The 20,190-nt window shown below is 59.0% G+C and overlaps 7 protein-coding genes across 7 annotated transcripts; 1 reads left to right on the forward strand and 6 right to left on the reverse strand.

Annotated features, from left to right (window-relative positions):
* Window positions 1-274: 274 nt before the first annotated feature.
* Window positions 275-2,366, reverse strand: SNZ1 (Pyridoxal 5'-phosphate synthase subunit snz1; the record flags this gene model as incomplete). Its single annotated transcript, XM_028622680.1, has 8 exons — window positions 275-453; window positions 503-591; window positions 674-868; window positions 922-1,046; window positions 1,301-1,423; window positions 1,921-1,967; window positions 2,013-2,089; window positions 2,203-2,366. 8 exons carry the CDS (start codon window positions 2,364-2,366, stop codon window positions 275-277), a joined length of 999 nt encoding a protein of 332 aa, XP_028476573.1.
* Window positions 2,367-3,559: 1,193 nt separating this feature from the next.
* TUB4 (gamma-tubulin) lies at window positions 3,560-5,294 on the reverse strand (the record flags this gene model as incomplete). Its single annotated transcript, XM_028622681.1, has 6 exons — window positions 3,560-4,045; window positions 4,089-4,529; window positions 4,577-4,759; window positions 4,864-5,019; window positions 5,186-5,196; window positions 5,246-5,294. The coding sequence occupies 6 exons, from the start codon at window positions 5,292-5,294 to the stop codon at window positions 3,560-3,562; spliced, it is 1,326 nt and encodes a 441-aa protein (XP_028476574.1).
* A 575-nt stretch (window positions 5,295-5,869) lies between these two features.
* On the forward strand, window positions 5,870-7,870 carry EHS24_007310 (uncharacterized protein; the record flags this gene model as incomplete). Its single annotated transcript, XM_028622682.1, has 7 exons — window positions 5,870-5,932; window positions 5,991-6,010; window positions 6,076-6,096; window positions 6,229-6,435; window positions 6,544-6,636; window positions 6,685-7,268; window positions 7,341-7,870. The coding sequence occupies 7 exons, from the start codon at window positions 5,870-5,872 to the stop codon at window positions 7,868-7,870; spliced, it is 1,518 nt and encodes a 505-aa protein (XP_028476575.1).
* Window positions 7,871-8,029: 159 nt separating this feature from the next.
* Window positions 8,030-9,259, reverse strand: EHS24_007311 (uncharacterized protein; the record flags this gene model as incomplete). The annotated part of the gene is made up of 1 exon (XM_028622683.1): window positions 8,030-9,259. One exon carries the CDS (start codon window positions 9,257-9,259, stop codon window positions 8,030-8,032), a length of 1,230 nt encoding a protein of 409 aa, XP_028476576.1.
* An 878-nt stretch (window positions 9,260-10,137) lies between these two features.
* Window positions 10,138-13,010, reverse strand: GAP1 (glyceraldehyde-3-phosphate dehydrogenase 1; the record flags this gene model as incomplete). Its single annotated transcript, XM_028622684.1, has 5 exons — window positions 10,138-10,272; window positions 10,318-10,444; window positions 10,518-11,890; window positions 11,953-12,147; window positions 12,360-13,010. 5 exons carry the CDS (start codon window positions 13,008-13,010, stop codon window positions 10,138-10,140), a joined length of 2,481 nt encoding a protein of 826 aa, XP_028476577.1.
* A 2,411-nt stretch (window positions 13,011-15,421) lies between these two features.
* EHS24_007313 (uncharacterized protein) lies at window positions 15,422-17,277 on the reverse strand (the record flags this gene model as incomplete). The annotated part of the gene is made up of 7 exons (XM_028622685.1): window positions 15,422-15,886; window positions 16,054-16,166; window positions 16,611-16,658; window positions 16,840-16,891; window positions 17,118-17,131; window positions 17,210-17,218; window positions 17,262-17,277. 7 exons carry the CDS (start codon window positions 17,275-17,277, stop codon window positions 15,422-15,424), a joined length of 717 nt encoding a protein of 238 aa, XP_028476578.1.
* A 1,192-nt stretch (window positions 17,278-18,469) lies between these two features.
* EHS24_007314 (uncharacterized protein) lies at window positions 18,470-19,357 on the reverse strand (the record flags this gene model as incomplete). Its single annotated transcript, XM_028622686.1, has 1 exon — window positions 18,470-19,357. One exon carries the CDS (start codon window positions 19,355-19,357, stop codon window positions 18,470-18,472), a length of 888 nt encoding a protein of 295 aa, XP_028476579.1.
* Window positions 19,358-20,190: the final 833 nt, after the last annotated feature.

Raw genomic sequence — 20,190 nt, forward strand, 5'->3', positions numbered from 1 at the left:
GCAGTCAAAAAACAACGCCGTCTGAACCCGACTCGTATGCACGGCTCCTCCGTACAGGTGCATATAGCGTGATACAGTGGCCCGCCGCGTTGAGGCGGGGAAACTAAGCCTCTCGTCGCTCGTCCTTGTCTCTGAACTACCTTCCGAATGGCTACTGATGCTGTAGTGGTCCTCCTTTTTTTTGTTGCTTCTTTGTGACGGGCGGTGGCCAAGCAAGGGTGTACCTCCCCCAACCTCTGGTCTCCCGCTTTTAAACGTCGCCCAACAGGTACGCTTAGTTGCCGCGGTCGGCGTACGCGGTCTGGTGGCCGGTCTTGACCTCGTCCTTGACGCTGATGCCGACCATGGCGGGGCCAAGGTTCTCGCTGATCTCGGCGAGCATCTGAGGGTTGTTGTAGTGGGTGACGGCCTGGACGATGGCGCGGGCACGCTTGGCGGGGTCACCAGAAAGGACTGAGCCTGTCAGCGGGAGCGCACACCCAATGCGATACAAGTTACTCACAGATGCCCGAGCCGACAAAGACACCGTCACAGCCGAGCTGCATCATGAGCGCAGCGTCGGCGGGGGTTGCGACACCACCAGCAGCGAAACTGGTTGTCAGCAAAAACAGGAGGAAGGTGTCGGCCAGTTTGGAGGGTTGGAGCATCAACATCCAAGTTGAAGCACACTCACGCGACAACAGGCAGGCGCTTCAGGCGAGCAGTCTCCTTAAGGAGGTGGTAAGGTGCCTGGAGCTCCTTGGCAAGGACATAAAGCTCCTCGTCGGACATGGCAGCGGCACGACGAATGTCGTTGCGGACGGCACGCTGGTGCTTAACGGCCTCGACGACGTCGCCGGTACCAGCCTCGCCCTTGGTGCGGATCATACTGTCATGTCAGTTGCAGGGCTCTGCGTGGTCGACCGGACGTAGGGCACTCACGCAGCACCCTCCGAGATACGCCTGAGGGCCTCGCCGAGGTTCTTGCAGCCACAGACGAAGGGAACCTTGAAGGCGTGCTTGCCGATGTGGTGCTGGTCGTCGGCCATGGTGAGGACCTCGGACTCCTGGGGGCTTGTTAGCATTGCACGAGGTGGTCCGGGTATGACGGGGTCAAAAGCAGTACAAAAATGGCGCGACCGGCCCAGAAGATCCACATGCGGCCGTGCAAGCCTGTGTCACGGACGGCCCGCAATGCCCAGACAGCTCGCCGGACTATTCGGCCTCGCAGAGCCAATTCCAGCGCCTCGGCTCTTCATGTACGTTGATTACGGGCCGGGTGGCCTGAACATTGCTGACATGGGGTGACTGGCCTACTCACGTCAATGTAGTCGACGCCGACAGCCTGGAGGATCTGGGCCTCGACGGTGTGGCCGATACGGCACTTGGCCATGACGGGGATGGAGACGGCGTTGATGATCTCCTTGATCATGGCGGGGTCGGACTAGATGAGTCAGTACGGTGTACACGGCCATGTCAAATGTCGAGGGGTAAACAACGCGACGGGGCAAAGAACGAGGGTCAGAGGTCTAGTTGTTGGGCACGACCCAAAAGCCTTGCTGTCAAGGATCGTAGCAGCGTCGGCATGGGTGCAGCGTCTTCAAACAGAGACGTCGATCGACTCTGACAAGCCCGACGCCGCACGCCGGGGATCGGAGGGGACCCCGCAGGGCATATGCAGGTGGATGTGCTGCGCACCAGGGAAGGACCAGCGCATGCCGTCCACTCCGACCCCGACGCTCCCAGCAACAACGTCACTCGCCCGTCCTCTACCCGATGTCCGCTCGCGGCCGCGCGGAATCCCGGAGTGCAAGTCTCGCAAGGTGGGCGCTATGCTCCGACGACGTAGACTTGGCACTGACATCCAGAGGGCCAGAGATGAATGCTCGGGATCCCGGTAGGCAGGAAAAAAAAAACCCCCCCAGATAGCCGGCCACTCACCATACGGGCGACTCCACCGTCACGACGGATGTTGGCGGGGATGCGCTCTGTGCCATGTCAGCTGCTGCCGCCGCAGGGAGTGCCCGGCTCACCAAGGGCCATGACGGCGACGGCACCGGCCTCCTCGGCAATCTTGGCCTGCTCGACGTTCATGACGTCCATGATGACACTGGAATCTGTCAGCGGCTGCTTGTGGTACACAGATTGTTGTGAATATGCTGCTGTGCGGTATCCACTCTGCACAGCGCCGGCACAGACTGGACACTGCACGATGCGACTCACCCGCCCTTGAGCATCTGGGCAAGACCAGTCTTGACGCCAAAAGTACCACCAGCGGTGCTGGCACCCGAACGGCCCGGGAAGGACGGGGTGGTCGCGCCGTTGGCCGGGGCGGCGGGGGCGGCGGCGCCGGTGGAGTGGACGATAGTGGGCTCGGAGGCGGACATGGTGGGCGAGAGTGGAATGCGGGAGGATGAGGAAGAGAGAGAGAGGAAAACAGGAAAACGGTTGGGACGTGGGGGATGAAATAGGAATAACAAGCGCGCGGGCAGCAACGGGCATGCCGCGCGCTCCTTCAGCTACGCGAGCGACGGCCCATCCCCTCAGTGTTCCGTCCATGTGATCGCGGGCCTCTCGTCTCTTCCATGCATGACACACTTGGTATGCCCAGCTTTCTCGTATGGGCATTGGCCCATGCAACGGCACGCACACACTCTCTCTCCTGCAGTCTCTCCGTGTCTCTTTTGACTCGAACGGCATGCACCCCTCGCTCTCCCCCGCGCCCTCCACCACCATATGTTGCGGCAATGGACCTGACGGACCCAGATCCGTTTTTTTTTTTCCTTTTCCAATATTGCAGGGGGGCTCTACAGGCGACGAAAAATCCGGGGTGGCCGCCCAGGATGCGCGACTTTTGGCCAGGCGTGCCCAGCGTACCAGCGTCCATGCCCCCCTCCCCCCCATCCTGCATCCATTCAATCACACTGTACCTTCAGGCAGTCGTCTGCATATCCTGAGGCCTGAGGGGCCGGCCTGCTTTCAGCTGTGGACGTATTGGAGAGAGAGAGAGTAAGAGCGACCAGTGGCCAGTGGACGCCACCCTCACTCGTTGGTGCAACGCGTCGCAGAAAATAGAAGGAAGCATGACAGTCGACCCTCAGTACCACAGCCGTTGCGTTGGCTCGTTGGAAAAACGTAGAGCTCATGGCCCAACCCGGCCAACCCCCGTTGCTTCGGAACATTGCCGAAGTCGACTCGAACGGACACCCCGCGCCACACAATCGCTTCCCGACGCGTACATGGTTTACCTCATGGTGTGTGTGGAGGTCGTCAAACGCTTAGCGGCGAGAGCCTATGAAGGGACACAGCTGTCAGCGACATTTGGTATGCACAGCTTCTGTGGTGGTGGCGTCCTCTTGGCAAGGTCTTGGGTACGCACCCCCCTGCGGATATCGCATACCGCATGTCGCCGGAGCTTGTAAGCGCCCGGCCCCCCTCTAATCGGATAGCGAGTGGTGCCGCCCCGGGGGGGGGGGGGGGGGGGGCCGAACGAGACATGGCTCTTCATACCTTCCAAGTGTCACATTGTACACGTCTACGACTCATATATAGTATAAAAACACTGCTTCCTCTCCGTCGCCTAAGAGTAGTTGATGTAACCTTCGCTCTCGCAAGCACGGTACTCGTCCGCGAGCTCGGCAACCACACGGCGCGAGTCGTCAAACTCCTCCAGGCCGTTGGCAAACATGTCCTCTTTCTTGTACTGCTCCAAAAACGCATTACGCTTGCGCAGACGGTCGTACTGGTCGATCATACGCTTGAACAGGGATGCCATCGATGTGTGGTTGGCCATCATGATGCCCGATACGCGGTTCTGCGTCGTCTTGCGCTTGGTCAGGGCCACTTGGATACTGGCAGGGCCCCAGGGGATAAAGTTGGCAAGCTGGCGTTCACGGATACGAAGCAGCGACTTGTGCACGTCTGTGGGGTCGACGTCGCCAGAGATAATGTTCAGACACGAAATGTAGCACGACGAGCGGGTCGAGGTGGTGGAGACGAGGCGGTTCTTGGGCTGCAAGAGACGGCGCATAACGTCGAGGGTTGTGGTCTTACGGATGGACTTGGCCTGGGCATTGTCAGGAGGCGTGTGCGAACACATTTACACTTACATGGTCAATCTCGTCGCCGGTGAATGGAGTGTAACTTGTCATGAGGAAGTGACACCTAGGCGTGGGGATCAAGCTGGCAATGATGCCGACGAGGTCATTGTTCATGTAACTTGGGTAGCGGAGGGTGGTCGTGCTTGCGGCCATGACGGTGGAGACGAGCTGGTTCGTCTGGACAAAACTCGGGTCCTGGACGTGTAGGCGGTCGGCCGCAATACGCGTCAACGCGGCATTGTCCAGAACCACAACGCTGTCGGCATTGTTGACCAAGCGCTTCATTGCCAGCAACGAGTTGTAAGGCTGCACCACGACGTCTGAAGACTCGGGGAACACCGAGTACGTCTGGATGAGCTTCTTGGGGAAGCGGTCGTTGAGACGTTCCAGCAAGAAGGAGCCGAGGCCGGAACCTGTGCCACCTGCAATCGAGTGGAGGAGCATGAATCCCTGCAACGTTCAGCCAGAGGTCGTTGATGATGATAACCAGCACTCACCTCCAAGCTGTCACTTCCGTCTGCCTCGCGATCAATCATCTCCATCAAGTCATCATACACCTTTTCTCCCGCGCTGTATCCTTGAGCCCAGTTGTTTCCTGCGCCTCCACCGTGCGGTGAGACGTAAATGTTCTCGGGGTTGTACAGTCCCTTGAAGGGCGATGCGAGAATGTTGTTGATCACCTGGAGAACGAGTCAGTACAGTGTCAGAGGATGACCACGGGTATGGTACGCATGGTGTTCAAATACCACATGGCCGGTCCAGCCAACATGGCCGTTAGACTCACCCTTGGCTCGAGATCAATGAGGATTGCGCGGGGGATATAATGCTCGTCGTCTGCCTGGTAAAAGAACACGTCCTTGCGGTCTCCTTGGTTCTCGGCCCAGTCCTCGAGCATGCCGTTGGGAGAGATGCCGTGCTCGGCGCATAGCTTTTGCCAGAACTGGAGAGTGTGTCAGTGAGGTATCCAGAGTGGTCGGGAAACGTTGTTGGTGATGGGTCTTGACCGTGAACGGAATGGCCACCGGTCGCAACCTCTGGCCACCAGGTCCGTGTCCGCATGGCGTCATGGAGCAGGACGTTTGCTTCTAGTCGACAGTGACACATACCTGCTGTCCAACTGCATTGTCAGCATGTACCCTTGGTGTGGATAACAACTGTAGACTTACTCTGGTTACCAGCCTGTCCGGCCTGGAGCGAGATGATCTCGCGGCCCATGGCCACAACAATGGATTGTGAAGGGGGGGTGGGAGATTGAAAGGGTGGAGGGGATGGCCTCGGCTATATTTGTGTCGATATGGTCTGTTTGAAGCTGCAGAAGAGTGTAGAGAGGGCAGGAGCAAGAGGTGGGTGGTTGGATGACGCGTATGATGCCCAAGTGTGCGCCTGTTGTTGACGGTTGTCGCCGCCGTCGCGTCAAGTGTCGTCGCGAGCCACGCGAGAGTCACGTGCGTTGGAAGCGGAGTTCAATTGCGTTCTCCGCTTTTTTTTCTTTTACCCCTCACGTCGTCTGAGTTGTATATGCGCTCTGAGATCTGAGAGGGCATGTATAGATGTACACCGCGCTGTGCCACGCACACACGTCGCACACGCTAGAAATGACGTTGACAGGCATATGCCTGCTGCACACCGGGGGCCTGGGTGCAGCTGGGTGTGCGTGCCGCCACCGAGGAACGAGGGGTTGTTTTTAGACGGAAGCAAATTGTCTTACACTGGCAATGATGGGCGCTCTACCGATCAGGCTCTTGATGTTCTCTCTCTGTCAGGCCATTTCTCTCCTTCCATCTCGCACGATGCCCCTCCCGCGCGTCTTTCTAGACTTTACATACGCCGACAAGCCAGTAGGCCGCGTGGTGGTGAGTTCTGGAATAGGACAGACAAGCCTTCAGGAACTGGAAACTGACCCACGCCCAGCTTGAGCTGTTTACAGATGTGTACGTCTCGACCCTTCTCCTTTCGGGAGGAGTCTGTTTGTACATGGCCATCGCTGACCGTCTAGTGTGCCTAAAACTTCTGAAAAGTACGTGTTCTCTTCAACCTCAGGCCATCCCTGCTGCTGCTTGCCCAGCGGTAGCGCGAGCCACAACAGCGGCGACCTCACGTCGTCCAACCTTGTCCCATCCGCAACACCACGTCATACTGACCTTCCCAGCTTCCGCGCGTTGTGTACGGGCGAAAAGTCGACTCCCAGCAAGCAGCTGAGCTATAATGGATCCCCCGTACACCGCATCATTGAGGGATTCATGATCCAAGGAGGCGACTTTACCAAGCGGAACGGTACCGGCGGCGAGTCGATCTACGGCGGCACCTTTGACGACGAGCGCTTGAGTGGAGAGGGGACCGAGGTGGACAGCAAGGGGTAAGTCGTGCAGGATTGAGATTCAGTCAGGTGGCGTGCTACTGGCCTTCACCTGCCATTTCCGTCAACTTGCCCAGCCGGGCTCTAGTGCGCGCAGCTGACATGCAGCCTCCTGGTCATGGCCAACCGCGGCCCCAACACGAACGGCTCGCAGTGGTTCATCACCCTCGCCCCGGCACAGCATCTCACGGGAAAGCATGTGTACGCCGGCTGCATCCTCCCCCGCTACTTCTAGCTAACCGTTTCCAGCGTCTTTGGTCGCGTGGTTGGCGGCATGGAGCACATTGACACCATTGGGGCCCTCCCCACTGATGAGCGCGACCGTCCCCTCCAGCCCGTCATTGTCGCCAAGGCTGGCGAGCTCGAGCTCCGCCGTGCTGCAGTCCCGGAAGCTACTCGCTCCCGTTCCCGTTCCCACTCGATCACCCCCGAGTCGGACTCGGAGGACGAGCGCGAGCGCCGCCGCCGGAGGGAGAGGCGGGAACGGAAAGAGCGCGAGAGGGATGAGCGCCGTGACGAGAAGAGGAGGAGCAGCAGGAAGGATAGGGGTGGCGACGACAGTCATGATCGGTCTCGGTCCCCAGACCGTGCTCGTGGCGGCGACGACGAGGGTCGTGACCGCGAAGAACGCAAAAGCAAGCGCGACAAGAAGACTAGCAGCAGGCGCCGCGACAGGTCACCCTCGGAGACGCTTTCTGAGCTCGACGAGCGTTTGCTCAAGGAGGAAAACGAGCGCCTCGATGTGGAGAAGCGCGAGCAGCTGGCGGAGATGAAGCGCAAGATTGAAGAGGACAGGCAGGCTATCAAGGACGCCGGCGGTGTGGTCTACAAGGGTGAGTCACGGCTGGAATGAGATGAAGCGGCTCGGTGCCGCTAAATCACAACTTGTTGCTGACCGCCGGCAGGACGTGGCAGCATGCGCTACCGCGACCCGGAATCCCGCTCCCACTCCAACTTTGGCATGCCGCGAAACTACGACTCGCGTGCACCTGACACGCGCGCGCGGTACCGCCGCAACGACCGTAACGACGACAACACGCGCGGCAGTGGCAGGTGGGAACGCGGTGGTGAGGCGCAGCGTCCGTCCTTTGAGCGCGAGCGTCGTGACGACCGACCCCGCGATGCGGACAGGTGGGACCACGGCGGGTTCCGCAAGGACCGGACGGGTGATCGTGGTCGCGATGACGGTGGCCTCGCCGGCCGTCTTGGTGATCGCCTGTCATACGATGACGAGGCGGAGGACCGGGCAAGGGACGATCCCAGCCGTTCTGCGCGGGCGGATGCGTGGCGCTCAACTCGTCGATCGCCCGCGCCCCACTCGCCGCCAGCCCCGCGCTCGACACAGCGCTCACCTAGCCCCGGTCCCGTGAGAGAGCAGCGCAGTACAAGCCTGGAGAGGAGGGACGCTGGGAGCGACATGGAGATGGACGACTAGAGAATGTAGACAAGGAGGGCGTTTGTGGCCATTTGGAAGATGCGACTTTGATGTATACAGTTGCTGCAGTCTAGGATCCCGTTTTCACAGTGCATAGTGACAATGCCTCGAAGCAGCTACAGATCTACACATATCTAAAAAGAAAACACCTACACCCCCCTACTCGTCATCCTCCTGGGCAATTGCAAACTCCCACGTCCTGGCCTTTCCAATCCTGCCGACAATCTCCTCGTTCTCGGCCTTGGACACGCCAGCCTTGAAACCAATGGTCCTGCGGTGCGCATAGCCAGGCCACGCGTCGGGGACGAATTCAAAACTCCTCAGCAGGCGGTATTTGGTACACTTTGCCGACGCTGTACCGGGGCACACTGGTGGCGGGCGGGTCGCGAGCGACTTGAGGTCCCAGAGCGAATAGGGGGACTGGGAGAGCAGGGTGATGCACAGCGAGCCTTCGCGGTTGGGCGGGGTGAACGAGGCGGGAACAATGCTGGCAGACGACACCTTGTACGCGTCGTCGTCGTCGTCGAATGGGTTGGACGGTGCCACCTCGTCGTCGTCGTCGGGGGTGACAGCGCGTGCGGGCCGCTTCTTAACCGCAGGCATCTTCCTGTTGGCACCACCCTTCTTGCCCTTCTTCTGGATCACGATGGGGAACGCGGATGGTCCCTCGGTGAGGACGTTGGCGACCGACCTGAACGTCCGCAAGAGCATCTCCTGGTTGGCGCGCACGTTGCGGTCCTGGTCTGTGATGCCCTTTCCGACATGGGGAAAGTTGAAGATGGCCCTCGACCAGCGCTTTCCCTTGCCGACATCGCGTGACTTTTCCAGCGCGCCGGCGTCCACGCCAAATGCCACACGCACACTCTTGGAACGCAGCAGCTCGACGTGGGCCTCGGCGTCGGGATACTTTTCGTACGTGTCCGCCTGGCTGTCAAACGCCGTGGCACAGATGAGGTGGCCCGAGTGGCCGCGAGACACCAGCGCGACGGCAAAGGAAAAGTTGGCCTCGCCAAGGAGGAGAACGGTGTCGTCGCCCTTGATGGGGATGGTCGCGTCGGACGCAAAGGCAATCTTGACCGCCGCAGCCATGTCAAACGCCTCGGCCTCGTCGGCCCCGTCCTTCATGTCCACATCTCCCTCGCCACCGCCGACCTCACGTTGCAAGCTCTTGGCCTTGCGCACAGCCTGGGCAGCGGCAAGGATCTTTTCCTTCTCGGCAGCAGCCTGCCTGCGCTTCTTGTCGGCCTTCTTCTCAGCGGCTGAACGGGGACGCGCCTTGGCCTTGGCGGCGGCCGCGACGTTGGCTGCCTTCTTAGCAGCGGCAGCACGCGCAGCGGCGTCGTACTTTGCGTGGTCAAGCGAGGCCTGGAGACGGGATCCGCGCGCCATGGTGTGTGGATGTCTGAGTGGGGGAAGTGGGAGGAGGAGAGCGGAGGCCGGTCACGTAGGCGAGGAGGCCGAAGGCGCTGAAACCGAACTTGACGAGTCTATGAAGACGAACGACGCTTTCTATCCAGCAGTGAAACTGAAGACACAAAGGTGGACGGGTCGAGAATGGAGTGTTGGGCAACAACAGGATTGCCGGCTGGGAGATCGAATATTTACGCCTGGTCATTATTTTGTATGTTTCCGTGCCTGGCGTGGGTGTTCACCTCCACTTGCCAACACTTGTTTCCGTTGGACGTCTCATTGCACCCTTCACCAGCTTCGCCCTGCACTTTTCATCTAATTCGCGGGACCACGGCCCGCACATGCATGTTGTTGTCGGGTGAGTCACCTCTATACATGGCAGGGACAACGGTCTGATAGGCGGAGAGACCATGTCTTCTAACGTGTAACGTCCAAGTCAAGTACGCCGCACAATGACGACGAACACAAGAAACCATCAAGATGAATTCCACGTCAGCTTTCACGGTCGCCCCTGCCACTGCTGGTCGCTGCTGAGCTCTGCTCGGTGGATCGCACATTGCGTCTCGTCTCATACATGCCACAGTATAATATTTTTTTCGGCCACACCAGGCGGGGCAACAGAACAAAGTACACGGGACAGGATAAATGTGGTGGGGGTCAGGTCGGGAGGAAGGGATCGCGGCGGGGGCGGGGGGTATCGAAGGAACCATGGGTGACATCCGAAGTGGAGCGGGGGTGACGGGGGGTCATGCGACAACCGGAAAGACAAAATGGGGGGTGAAAGTGTGCAGGTGAGGGTTTTGGAGGGCGGTCATGTTGGGGTCGGTCGGCACCTCGCTATCGCTGGCCGAATTCTCTTACTTGCGCTTGGCAAAGAGCTGCCGTTCAGCGGGTTGGAGCGTGAGCAGGCCCACCTTGTTGAAAAGAGCGAGCACCTTGGGGACATTTAGCTGCACATACTCGAGATCGAGTGTGGCATCATTGTCCTTTTGCTACGCCTGTCAGCAACAATCTTTTTTTACCTGGCCAATACGCACCTTTTCCAAGAGGTCATCAATCTTGAGGTCCATCTCGAGGATGGGCTTCTCGCGGCCCTTGAAGTGGAGGGCAATGATAAACGTGCCGGGAGTAGGCGACGTGATGTTGAAAAAGATGTTTGCGCGCCTGTGGTGGTTAGTGTCTATGCTCAGGTCTCCCCTTCCCCCGCCGCTCAAGCTTGCGCTCTGGTCTCGCTCACCTGTTCTCTGGCACATTGCTGTCCATGATAATGCCCTCCTTCTCAAACTGGCTGTGAGTGAAGCGGTAAGGTCCGAGAGCCTGGGTCCTGGAAAACTTCTTCTCCTTGCCGTTGATGCCGACCACGCCAACACCGCCAACACCGCCCTGGGCCTTGGCCATCATCATGCGCGAGTTGACAAGGTAGGCCTTGTACTGCTCAATCTGGGAACGGAGGTAGTTGTTGTGGTCGCAGATCGTGCGGTAAACGGACTCGAGGGAGCGGGTCTCGAGGACAACTTTTTCGCGTGCGTTACCGAGGTGAACCATCTCGGTGGAAACCTCGTCCTGCAGCAGTTTATAGTTGTCGTTGCGGTCGACAACGCTCGCAGCCTCGAGTTCGGAAAGAAGGTTTTGGACCTTTATGCCACGGCGGACAAGGACGGGGTCCTTGGATGTGGCAGCACGCTCTGCCAGTGCAGGAAGGTCCATTGGCCTACGGTCGGCCAGTTGGGGCATGGAACGGAGGAGTTGGACAAAGATGGACTTGGTCTCCATGAAATTGATATCGTTTTGCGTAACAGAGTCGTTCATGAGCGCGGTGGACAGGTCCTGGATGGGAGTCTCCCAGCGCGAGTACAGGGGGAGCTCGATGGAGGCGTTTTCGGCTCGTGGCACCTGGGGAGGAGCGGGACCAAGCTCGTCGAGAAGGACACGGAGATGTTGCCTATCGTTTGGCGACAAGGTCTCGATGTGCTGCATGAACAGCGTGTGGGTGTTGTACAGCTCGTTGATGGTGATGCTGATCTGGAGGTCCTTCTTCGAGAGGGCCATGTACTGGTCCATCTCGAGCGATTCGTAAAAGTCGCCGACTTCACACAGACTGTTGAGGAACTGGTTCATCATTTGCTTGTTGTTCTCGACAAACGGGTTGAGCGACATCATGTACTGCTCCTTGGCGTAACTCGGCTTGTTGGCAAGGTTTTGGAGCATCTTGGCGATGAGGGTCAACGTTCTCCTCGGGTGCTTGGCGGGCACGCCGTCCACAAGCATGTACGCCTGTGGGGTGACAATGGCCGGGTTGATAAACCTCAAGAAGAAAAAGCCACCGATGAGCGAGCAGATGGACGCGTCCGAGGCTTCCGGGTACTTGCGACGCGTGAGGGAGCGAATCTGCTTGCAGATCCAGCGGATACCATATGGGACGGCCTCGAGCGACTCCATGATCGTCGACAGGAAGGTCTGCGCGATATCCATCAGGACAGCGAGACGCGGCTGGATGATCGCCTGGACATCGGCGTTGGTTGCTGCGACCTCGGGAGGGACACCACGCGGCAGAGATGGCGGCAGTGCGCCTTGCTCTGCCTCAATCTCATGGATCATCTGCTCATAGACCTGTTGTACATGTCAGCTCTAAAGCCCACACAGGGACATATCTGAGACAGAGGCCACCTCACCTTTAAGGGATTGATTTCAAGGTTGAGGTCCTTGTGCTCGATGAGTGCGTTGATACGCTCCGCCAGCACATCCTTGAGGTAGCTCTGACCGGGTCCTCGGCGGGTGTAGGTGGTCATCATGCGGGACACGGGCGTGTTTTGGCGCAGCAGCGAGCCAAACTCTGTAGTGGACTCGAACTGGGCTGCCAGAACGCTCTGCGGGGTAGTGTCAGCTCTTGAGAGACAGAAACGCAGGTAAGGAAGAGCCAGGCAGAGCTGGGAAGGAAGGCACGTCCGACGCCACGCGCAGGTGGGGAAGGACTGCTAGCGCAAAAGGTTTGTGTTGCGCCGTTCGCGTGCACGCCTGCCAAACTCCTGGTGTAGCATGGCGCACGCTAGCGCCCGCCCGCTCACATGGGGCGACTCACTTGAAACATGGTGAGAAGCAGGTGCTCTTCGCGCTGCTCGTACTGGTTACCGTAGAGGGTGAACATGACGGTCTGGAGAAGGGTGTCGATTTCGGACAGCTGGACCAGGCGACACAAGGCAGCGACGTGTCGGGGCTCGGACTGGAGCAGGAAGAACAGGTTGGAGTACTGGGCAATTTTACGAGTGTCTGGGTACGCTCCCGAGTCTTCGACGACTTCCTCGAGTGTTTCCTGTACTTGACGCTTCTCGTCTGCGGCGATACGGTTCTGGATGAGGAGACCGATACGCGAGTCCAGGTAGCGGACGTCGCGCTCGAGGACAAAGTTCTTCTTTGACTGGGAGGAAATACGGCCCTTGAGGTCACGTAGACGCTTTTGCGCGCGTGCCAACTCGTCCTCGACCTCGACGTCTTGCTCCGCGGCAAGCGAGTACATGGCGTTGACGCTGTACCTGTTTGTCATGCGGTTGGTGACTCGCCTGCTGGATGTGGGAGAGATGCCCGGCATGGGCGGCACGGGGACGCCAGAGCCAGTAGATGGTGTGGGTGTGGAGGGACCGTTCACCGAGATGGCCGACGCGGCGCTTGACATGGGCGAAGTCAGGGAGCCTGATGGAGCCGAGGATGGCCCAGGCGTTCCCGGTGCCGACATTGTGAGCGCAGCCATTTGGGAAAGAACGGCGGGCGGTGGTGGTGTCGCGCGACGACGACGGGGGTGGTGGTGATGGGAGGAAGGGGGAGGATGGGTGCGAAGGCGGCCCGCTATGTGCGGTCGCTAGACGCTCAAGAAATCCGCCCCGAGATGTGGGAAGGGGGTGTGGGGGAGCCGTGAGGGTGAGTGGCGACGAGCGAGGTCAAGAGGCCGGGTGCGGTTGGTGATGGATGGTGATGGTGGTGGTGGTTGTGGGTGTGTGCGTAGAGCAGTGACCAGTGGGGGGTTTGGGTGGGTGGACGCGCGTGTTCGTTGCGTTCCCGACGGCCAAGAGTCCCGGAAGAGGGCCGTGCGATGTGAGCACGGGGCAAGCAGGTGGCGTGCGGGGTCGGAGAGGGCAGCGGTTGGAAAGGGGGGGTACAAAAGAGTTCGTGCTGGGCGAGACGGGGGTTGGCTTTGCGATACACAGGTGCGGGTGAGTGGAGGGATGTTGTGGGAGGAGGAGGTGTGTGTACGTGTGTTGTACTGCGTGTGTGTATGTGTGTGCGTGTGTGCAAGGAAAGAACACGAACACGCGGGGACCGGCGTGTGCTTTTGGCGATGGGGTGGACGTGGATTTGGTGGGTCGGGTGGTGGTCGGTGCGCGCGCTGGTGATCGTGATGGTGGTGGTGATGGCGAAGGGTGTGAGGATGAGGGGTGAGGTGGTGGGTGGAGATTGAAAGCCAAGAGGCCGGGGGGACGGAGAGTGGGTGTGGGTGGCTCGTGCACACGAGAGGGAAGGAGCCAAAGGCGGCGAGGGGGGAAAAAAAAAGGAGAGGGGACAGAGGTACAGAGGGGGACAGAGCTTTTGGTGCAGCGCGCGTGCGCGTGGACGCGTCTGCTCGTGGCGTGTGCGCGACGAACAGTGTTCTCGCGCTGGTGGTCGGTTCGATCGGTTGGTTGTTGGAGAGAAAGGGCGACAGATGGATGACCAGATGGGGGACGGGGGGACACACCAGGTGAGAGAGAGATGTACAGACAGATGAGACAGATGTGGAGTGGAGACTGACTAGTGCGAGGAGCCACAGAGCCTATAGCATATAATGTTGTCTCTGCTGCCATTCCTCTCTCTGTCGTGTCTCTCGTGTCTCACTCATCTCTCGACTCTCTCTCTGTCTCGCACACTCCCACTCGCGGCCACTCGCTCACGCACAGACCCCCCACACCCAGCAACCGCAGGGGCTACCAGGGGGTTAGAGGGCAAAAGGGGGGCAGCAAGAGGGACGGAACTTTAACTTGGCACAGAGCATGTGCCTCCTATACTCTGGTTTGCCTCTTTGGGCAACCATGCCCCGTTTTGTCGCCCGTCCTCTCTCTGATATCTCTCTGATCTATACATCCTCCGAGGTCAGTTCAGTCTGCTCACTGGATCACTGTCGTTGCCACGTCCATGGCACACCTCGTCCAGTGCGACAGTGCACCCTTGGTGAGACCTCTGGTGTTCTCTTTTTTCTTGTCTCTTTTGACCCAAGTCACCCGTTAGTCTTCCCTCTTGCCTCTTGCCTCCCTCTACATGGCACCCAGTACGGCATCCATGTACGGCATACATCTCTCCCCTGTACCCCCTTCTCCCACAGCTCCCACACTCCCCCTTCCACGACCCAGAGTCGAGTCTTGTAATAGAGAAGAGCAAGGCGATGGTAGCGGAGTCAGAGCAGAAAAGACCGCGCACCCTAGCGCAGCCTAGCGCAGTCGAACTCGCAGACGTGCTTGGGCAGTTTACTTCTTCGACCTGCGCGAAAGTAGTGCGTCAGCATTCATTTGGTTTATTCACGGCCGGGGGGGGGGCGGGGGTGGGGGGGGGGGGCACAGAAGAACACGAGCGGTGGAATCGAAAAGTTGGCAGTCGCCGGATCGCCGGCCCACAGACACAGGCGCGGCAGAGGGACGCGGTCTGGACAGTCCGTTTTCAGGCGACCCGAAACTGTAAATGTCCCAACTAATGTTGAACTTGACAACAAACGCCCACCCGACATGACACTATTTACATGACTGGTGGCGTGTGACTTTGCCATTGTCATTGTCATGAAGCCACGCACACCATTCAATGTCCATGCCATGTCGGTCCAAGCAAGGTTTGAGGCCGCTTCCATGCTTGCGCATGCGTTTCCATTGAACCCAACAGGGGCCGTCGCAACACGCCGATAGAGCAACACGTACTCCCACGCGCTGGCAACGAAGCCGCCTGTGGGTTCCAAAATGGACCAGCAACGTACGACAGCCCTGGCAGGAGGGGGCTCGGAAGTCCCACCATGCCAAGGCACCCAAACTTACACTGGACAGACGAGTCTGTCACAGTACCCGCTTGCTTCTCATTTTGGCACAATCCCCCAACTCCAGTTCGTCACAGCACTTCAGTGGACACGCGTACTCACTTCTTGATACCGCCACCGGACATGGGGCCCTTCTGGCCAGCTGTATGCGGTGTCAGCGTTGCATCTGGCTGAGGTCGAATCAAGGCTTGTTTAACGCGTCGTTTGTGTCCTTCCACCTGTCCCTTGTATGTTGCTCCATGTAGCCAGCTCGCCGAGCGAGTACGTGTGTGTCTGCGACCAGCTTCACCATGCGCCATGGCGATCACTGGCACATCCACAACCCCAGAAGCCAAGTTGAAGGCCAAGGGTCGTAGAGACGTTCTGCCAGAAGAGACATCTCTCTCCAATACAGCGACGCATGTGGCATTGCTCTGCACGCCCACGATCCACGATCCGCGGCGCCAGCGGTAAATGAGGATGAGAGTAAACTCAAACGCAAATGCCAGTTTGTGATACCCAGAATGCACGACAAAGTGCAGATGTCCGGGGCCTGGACCTGGGCCGACATCGTACTCTTGAGGCTGCACAAAAGGGAATCGCACCCAATGACACGGCATTGTCATTGTATTTCGCAGACGCTGGCAATCTCAAGAGATAGGCGCAGGCAACGGCGGGGCCTGGGACGGAGATAGGAGAGCTTGATGCCAGGACAAAGCCATTTGAGGCATCCGACCAATACACCGCTCACTTGCATGTGGCACAATGCCACCACCACCACCTCCCAAGTTCCAAGCATTCTAGCGCCCAACCAACCTCTTCGCTCTGCCGTCCATTCCGGCATCGCGGCGATGTTGGTGTATGCTGCAGCGGATGCCAGAACGTGGGTGGTCCCGCATGTACGGCAGCATGCCGGGTGCGCAGGCCCGGTTTTTGGAGCTGGAACGGGACAGGGCGAGGGGTGTGGACGCGGTAGCAGCACAGTCCCGCTCTCGAGACTTCAAGCACGGAAAGGAAGCGGCCAAGGAAGCAGCCTGGGTGTTCTGTCCCAGTGCACCTGCCTCGCGCCAAATGGCCATGTGTTGGAAGGTCGAGGTGGAGGTCACCAACATAGATGGATATTTCCGAACTTGAAGTGATTGAAACCCATGTCACCCACAAATGGCGCCAACAACTCCCACCACGACAACTCCCACCACGACGAGATTCAGACATGGAACAGGGACAAGGGAGTGGAGGACACAAGGAGAACCATACTCGGGAGAGCCCACCAGCTCCCCTCACACATAACAACAGAAAAGGACTCACCCTTGGCAGCGAGGGCCTTGAGCTCGGCAGCCTCCTTCTTGAGCTTCTCTGCGTGGCTGTCAGCTACAGTTCAGAGGAAAGCCTCAAACGCCAGTGGGGGCCCGTATCGAGCCCGTAAAAGCTAGAGCTCATGTCGGCCCAGAACTCGTTTCAACCTCACGGCTTCTTCGAGCTCTTCCGTACACTTCTCGAGTCCACGGCCGCGCAAAAAGAGCCCTTGGATACCTACGCTGGTGCGCGATGTCGTCATCATCAAGCTCCCGTTTCTCCTTCTTGGGAGCCTGTTGAAAGAGGAAAGGAGACGAGTTGGAGTGAGTAGAAGAGGATAAGGTCGAAGAGGGGACGATCGGAGGGTTGGTTCGGGAGGTAAACGCGCGATGACGGCCCGGGGACAGTCGCGAGTGGTCGGTGCGAGACATAGGTAGACGTAGGGTAGATACAGTAAGGTCCATGACAAAAAGAAGCACAAGGTCAGCTGCAGAACAGCATGGGCAGGAGGCAACATACCTTGAGAGGCTTAGCTACACGCGATCGTCAGTCATTGTTCGTTTTCCCGCTTCCCCGCCGGTCGGTCCATGTTTCCGCCGCACAGTACGCACCCTTTCCACCTGGTATGTCAGCTGCGTGAACTCGATTCGTATGGCTACCCACCTTGACGACCGGACATGATTGATAGAGGTATGAGATGTGGAGAAAGGTCAGGTTGTTGGTGGTGTGCCGAAATGCAAACTGAAAGGGGGCTGGCTTTCCCACGGTGCGGTCATTGACGGGGCACCTAAAATTAGCTTCCGTTGGCCACCATGGAGATACATACTAGAGACCGTCATGAACCGTCTGCAACGCTGGGTGTGTACTGTTGTGTGTTTCTCGTTGCGCCTGAAAACACCATGCCGCGGCGGTGCGGCGGGTCACCGCGACGCACAATGTGTTCCCCCATGAGTCAATGTTCAGTCAAGCGAACACGCCTTTGTCCACCGTCCACAATGTCCAGGACGCAGGCCCATCCTACTTCCTCCTCCACTTCTCATGTCCCCTGTTCCCCATGTCCATGTTTCGTGACGCGAAACGCGACAAAGGGCGCGACGCGTCCCGGTTCCTGCTGGAGACACGGCCGTCTGGCTCCTTGTTACCCGCAGCACCCGCACGGATGGCTGTTACGCAGTGAGTGGCATATGAGATGGCCAGGGGCAGTGTGCTACTCGACACTGTCGTCCACTGGCCACTGGCCACTGGATTGTATCCGCAGGGGAGACTTCTTGGACCGGTGTGCCCTCCCTTTCCAACACCGTCGCCCATGCCTCTGTCATTGGCCTTGCACACTCTGTCCGCCTCTACTCACCATGGCTCCAACCATGCACCGCTCCCTGGCAGTGTCCTCAGCCACACTCTCGTGGCACCCCGGCACACACACCTGCACATCCAGCCGACCGCACAGGTGAAGGCTGTGTTCCACAGCAAAACCAAGTATGCTCTGCCAAAGGGAGGCATACTCTTCCTTGACATTGTGGCTACGACAGGCAAGCGTTGACCAGTGGCCAGTGGCATACCACACTCCACGACGACCCACACACGTCAACAGCAATTGTGACATTTCGAACCGCAGTACAATCTCATCAGTCATAACAGGTCGTGAGGGGAGACATTATTAACGCAGGGAGATGTGGTGCGGGGCACTGACGACATGGACATGAGCGACATTGCCATCTACACCCCCACCCTTGGCGCCCAACAGTGGGTGCCAGCACGTTCAGCGACAGAGGAGCTTCTTCCATGCCGGCCTCTTTTCATCCAGCTCCAGTCCGTCCGTGGACACGACCGACGGCGCCTACGTGTGCTATCAGCTGCAGTTTCATCTCGTCTCATCGCCATTTGACACTCCATCTGACACCCCACTTGCCGCCGACCGCCTTGACCAAGAGTATACTCACATTCTCAGCGTCCAGCTCGTCCGCTCGCTTGGCCAGCAACCGCTCAATCTCGCCGCTGACCAAAATCGCGTTGGTTGACGCCTCGCGCTGGATGACGGCCGTGTATGCCGGGTCAAACACAATATCCGGGTCGACCTTGACTGCACACGCGTGCAGCGCCTTGCGCGCAGTCTTGTCCCACGGTCCCCACAAAAGTGCAGAAACGAGCTTGCTGTTTTTCAGGACGAGTGAGCGGAACTTGGCCACGGTCGGGTGCGGCGGCGGAGGCAGCGCGGCGCCGGCGGCGGCAGTGCGCGAGGTGGATGAGCGGCGAAGTTTGGGGCGGTCGGCCGCCGTGGAGGCTGCGACAGCCGGGGCAGAAGCACTGGGAGGCGGAGCTGCCGGTTTGAGGGCATCGGGCTTTGTGAGTTTCTTGGGTCCCATCGAGATACCGAGGCCGACGCCGGGAGTGATGTGCGGTACCGCGGTCGGAGGTGGGGGGTTGGCCAAGCTGAGTGATGAAGGGGACAGCTGTGTCGGGCTCCCCGTGAACACTACCGTGTTGCTACGACCTCTGGGTGTGTTGGCGTTGGAACCGAGCTCGAGTTTGAGGCTGGGCTTTGGCTTGGGTGAGCTGGGAGAGTTGAGACTCAAGAGTGTGTTGAACCGTTGCAGCCAGCCGGGGGAGCCTGGTGGGAGTTGCGAATGCTGGCGGGATGGCGAGACTGGAGGCGATGGTGGGATGGATGACGGAGACTGAGGTGGTGATGGGTGAGGAAGAGGACTAGATGAGTCGGGAAGAGGTGGAGAGGTGTGCAACACAGGGCGAGGGGCGGACATGGCGAAAGGCGTTTGGTGGTGGCGCGCGCCTCGGCTTAAGAAGGGATGGGCATCCCTTGTCTTCTACGAGAGGCAAGAGTTCAAGACTGGTGGACAAGTGATGGGACAAGGACAGATTGATGGGCAGTAGGTATGATTCGCTGTCTTTGCCGCGTGTCAGCAACGCTGCAAATGGAGAGGACATCCATCAGCGATCTTTTGTGTGCCACTTTGCTTCATTGTCCACAACAGATCTGCACATGCCTCGGGTACCTCCATCTCAGCTGTGGTTCTCCCACCTCGCCTTCACACAGTCTCTACGTGCTTGTGCGCATTGGGCCTTGCTGTAGCGCCATGGCTTCCTGTATGGCGTCAGGAGCGCGAGTAGTCATAGCGAACGCACGAGCACTGTACCCAGGTACCAGGAAGCAGGTGGCGTTGGGGAGGGGACGGGGGTGCTTCTCCTGTGCGCCAGTATCTCTTCCGCTTGTTCTCGGCATGCAAACGAATGGGTTGACGCGGCGCTGTGGGGTGCGCTCAGCCCGTCTGGGCCAATGTTTCACGGTAGATAGGTGTATAGGTGAAGCAGCGAGCTTGGCCCGTTTCGTCTTCGGAAAGCCGTTCCAGACAGGGATCCGACTATCCGCACGTTGTGAGCGCGTCGATGTCGTCGAATGTGTGGTATACCGCCGGATGAGAGGGGGAGCCGGGCAGTAGTGCCAGCAGAGGAAGGCTGCAGGCTGGTTGTTGTCCACAGGCCACCAGTCTCGGCGTGGAAAGGTACCTGAGGACCAGCGAGCCGTAAAACGGCAGTGCCGCCCGTGTTGTTGTTGTTGGACGGGGGAGCGCTGGTA

The sequence above is a fragment of the Apiotrichum porosum genome (assembly GCF_003942205.1).
Source record: "Apiotrichum porosum strain DSM 27194 chromosome Unknown scaffold_5, whole genome shotgun sequence".
In the NCBI taxonomy this organism is placed as follows: Eukaryota; Fungi; Basidiomycota; class Tremellomycetes; order Trichosporonales; family Trichosporonaceae; genus Apiotrichum; species Apiotrichum porosum.